The sequence below is a fragment of the Aplysia californica genome, unplaced genomic scaffold (assembly GCF_000002075.1).
Source record: "Aplysia californica isolate F4 #8 unplaced genomic scaffold, AplCal3.0 scaffold01077, whole genome shotgun sequence".
Taxonomy (NCBI): domain Eukaryota; kingdom Metazoa; phylum Mollusca; class Gastropoda; order Aplysiida; family Aplysiidae; genus Aplysia; species Aplysia californica.
In genome coordinates, this window is record NW_004798347.1 from 117,650 (window position 1) to 120,624 (window position 2,975).

A 2,975-nucleotide genomic window follows, 5' to 3' on the forward strand; every position below is an offset into this window, starting at 1 on the left:
TGTTATTAAATAAAACATTTACAATCAGTGTGAAATCTGTTAACTTATTATTTTGTTTGTCCATCCAGTGATTATTCGTGTGTATGCATCTGCGTTTGTGTATTTTATTTTGATTTTGTAAAATGTTTTACGGTGCTCGCAACTGCATAAGGTCATATGGGCGCGCGGGACACACCTAATATTTTTCAGTTGGTAGGAAATTTTGAATTTTGCCCGGGTGGCGGCCGAGGCCTACTCTTATCGATTTTAGGTTTGTGTATATATGTGAGTGTGTGTGTGTGTGTTTGAGTGAAAAAGAGAGATAGGGTGAGAGAGAGAGAGATAGGGGGGTGGGAGAGAGATAGGGGGGTGGGAGAGAGAGAGAGAGTGTTGGCGAGTGCATGTGCGTGCGTGTAAACGTATATACTTACCATGCCACAGTGAATTTCTGTTTGTGTTGATCAATAAATTATTTCATCGTATTTTATACCTACATAATGCTGATGGTTGCTCTGCTGTTTTGTTTTTTTGTTTTTTTTTGGACAGAGTCATCCGGTGAAGAGAGTGACAGCGAGTGGCCCGTAGGAAAGCTGACCTCGGGTACAGACAAGAAACTGCAGTCACCGCAGGCGGAACGAAAGAAGGGGGAGAGCAAGCAGAGGCAGAATGGGGAGAGGAAGAAAGGAGACGCGGAGGACGGAGGAGGAGGGGATGAGGGGGGTAGGAAGAGAGGAGGGGAGAAGAAGGAGAAGCAGGAGGAAGAGAAGAAAAGGGAGAGGACCACTTCGGGAAGTGATACAGCAGCGAGGCGCGGTGTCAACTTTGGGCAGAAGCGGAAAAAAACCATCATGAGGTATGAAGTTCCGCTTTGTCGCAACCCAGCTTATTTGTGTCACGATGCGGTGGAATCGAGCGCTCATCAATTTTTGGGCTTGTGCATGTGGAGTTATTGATATCATCGAAAGCTTATTCATTTGCTTGCTTTCTGTGAAAAAAAAAAATTACCCTTCTATCTTAAACAGATTTTGCGATAAACAGAATTCAAGGTATTTGCAAAAAAGGGGTTGGATTGTCCAAGGCTACATGCCGACTCGTCAAAATGTGACGCTTCAGGTGAACGGCTTGGTGTGTTTTGAGATAAAAAAAAAGATCGTCTGTATTAAAATTGTGTTTTTCTTCTTTTGTTTGCAGACGTGAACAGTGCAGCGATGGTACGCCCAACCTTTGACAATTGACAATGTTCTGGAAAAACGTGGTCGGGGCTTTAATGCGTCCTTGCGTGTGTTTGTGTACACGATCACGAGTCCGATAACCTAGCCACTAAGCTACCTACTTTTTAGCTTGTGGTTACGTAATGTATCGCTGCCTATGTCTTCACATTATACAACAATTAGAGAAAGTGGTTTCGTATTCCCACGAGACATCGCTGCAGTCCCACTGTGGTCCTGGATGCTGCACAAAGGTTAAACAGTTCAAAATGGGACGTACCGTATTATTCTTTACTCTTACCACAGACCTAGGAATGCTAACTTCTCTGCTTTTACCAACGTATTTGCTCAAGGCCAAGGACACACCCCAGCGACTACTCACCTGAACGCGTCATAGGCATTGTAATGTTTGACTTTAATGCGAGCTGGAGCCTGAATCGACCTAACACAGCACTTGCCACACACTTTAGTTCGATCCGGTGTCAGTGGTATAATGCACTGCTTCCAGAAGATTTGGGTTCGATTTCCACGAGGTGATGTTTATTTTCACCCACTTTTACCATCTTTCTTTTGGGATGATATGTCATTCATTTCCGGTTAGCTTTTAACGGGCTGGGTCGAGATATCATGCCTCCTATATGGTCTACATTGTGTAGATGCGTTTACACGTCACAGTCATTACAAACTTCACAAGTGGGGAAACACAAAACTGTTGTACACTTGGCATTTGGGGGCTCTCGTGGTCTAGAGGTTACGGTGTTCGACTCTCATCTAATAGAATCTAGGTCCTGGGTTCGAAACCTGACAGCGACGGAACATTTCGTTTTCTAAAATGTTCTCTTCTCACCCCCTTTCCTGCGCTCTAACCATGTTCTGTAGTCTACTTTCGTCTCCACTTTCTGCCCCTTCCCTCTGTCCCCTCCTCTGGGCTCCTGACTTTTCCTGCACCCTTTCTACTTATACTACTCCTTGGCTCCTTCTTACTGCTGTCTTTCAGCCACACCCCTGATTATATCGTAGGTAAGCTCTAACATTCTCGAAGGTCCTTTGAGCAAGTTACGCACGTTGAAGATCCCTTGGTGATCCCAAAACCGATAAGAATAGGCTTTGGCCGCACGCCACGGGGGAAAATTCCAAATTCCTACCGAACTAAAAATGTTTACTGTGTCCTGCGCACTCACACTCATATGACCTTATGCAATTGCGAGCACCGTAAAATGATTTTGAGCAAAAGAAAAGCGCTACGAGACGATAGCTAATAACAGAGAAAAGCAAGGATGACACAAGTATACATTAGATGACGGATAATGACGAAATAGGGCCTACTAGTGGCGCGCTCCATGCCAACCATACACAAAGGAATGTGTAGTAAAAAAAAATACCCCAAAAAACATTTTTTTAAGTCAATGACTTTTAGCACTTCAGCTCAACGCTTATACTTTTGTTGTTTTTTTGTTTGTTTTGTTTTGATCTTTTGTTTTGATTTTAAAATTGGAACAGCACGTTCAACTTTAACTTTAGAAAATGAAGGCTAAGTTAAAAATCAACCGTTCAAAATAGGCGGCCATGAAGCCACCTTGCCTGGCGGAACAAAAAAAAATCAACGTGCTTTGTTGCGACAAATGTCACGTATGCTCTAACCCTAGGTTACGCTAACTTTTGGCTTTTTGTTGTTGTTTTATATAACCATTTTTCTTGTACTCTGTCTGTATGTCTAGCTGTCTGTCTCTTTCTCTTTCTCTTTCTGTCTCTCTCTCTCTCTCCTTCTCTCTCTCTCTCTCTCTCTCT

At 43.3% G+C, this 2,975-nt stretch overlaps 1 protein-coding gene across 1 annotated transcript in view; it reads left to right on the forward strand.

Moving 5' to 3' along the window:
- LOC101846617 overlaps window positions 1–2,975 on the forward strand; it is a gene marked incomplete in the record, with an annotated part of 80,470 nt that overhangs the window by 18,777 nt on the left and 58,718 nt on the right. The window contains 1 exon segment of the mRNA XM_013089909.2: window positions 526–832. Within this exon segment, the coding sequence (XP_012945363.2) occupies window positions 526–832 (307 nt within the window).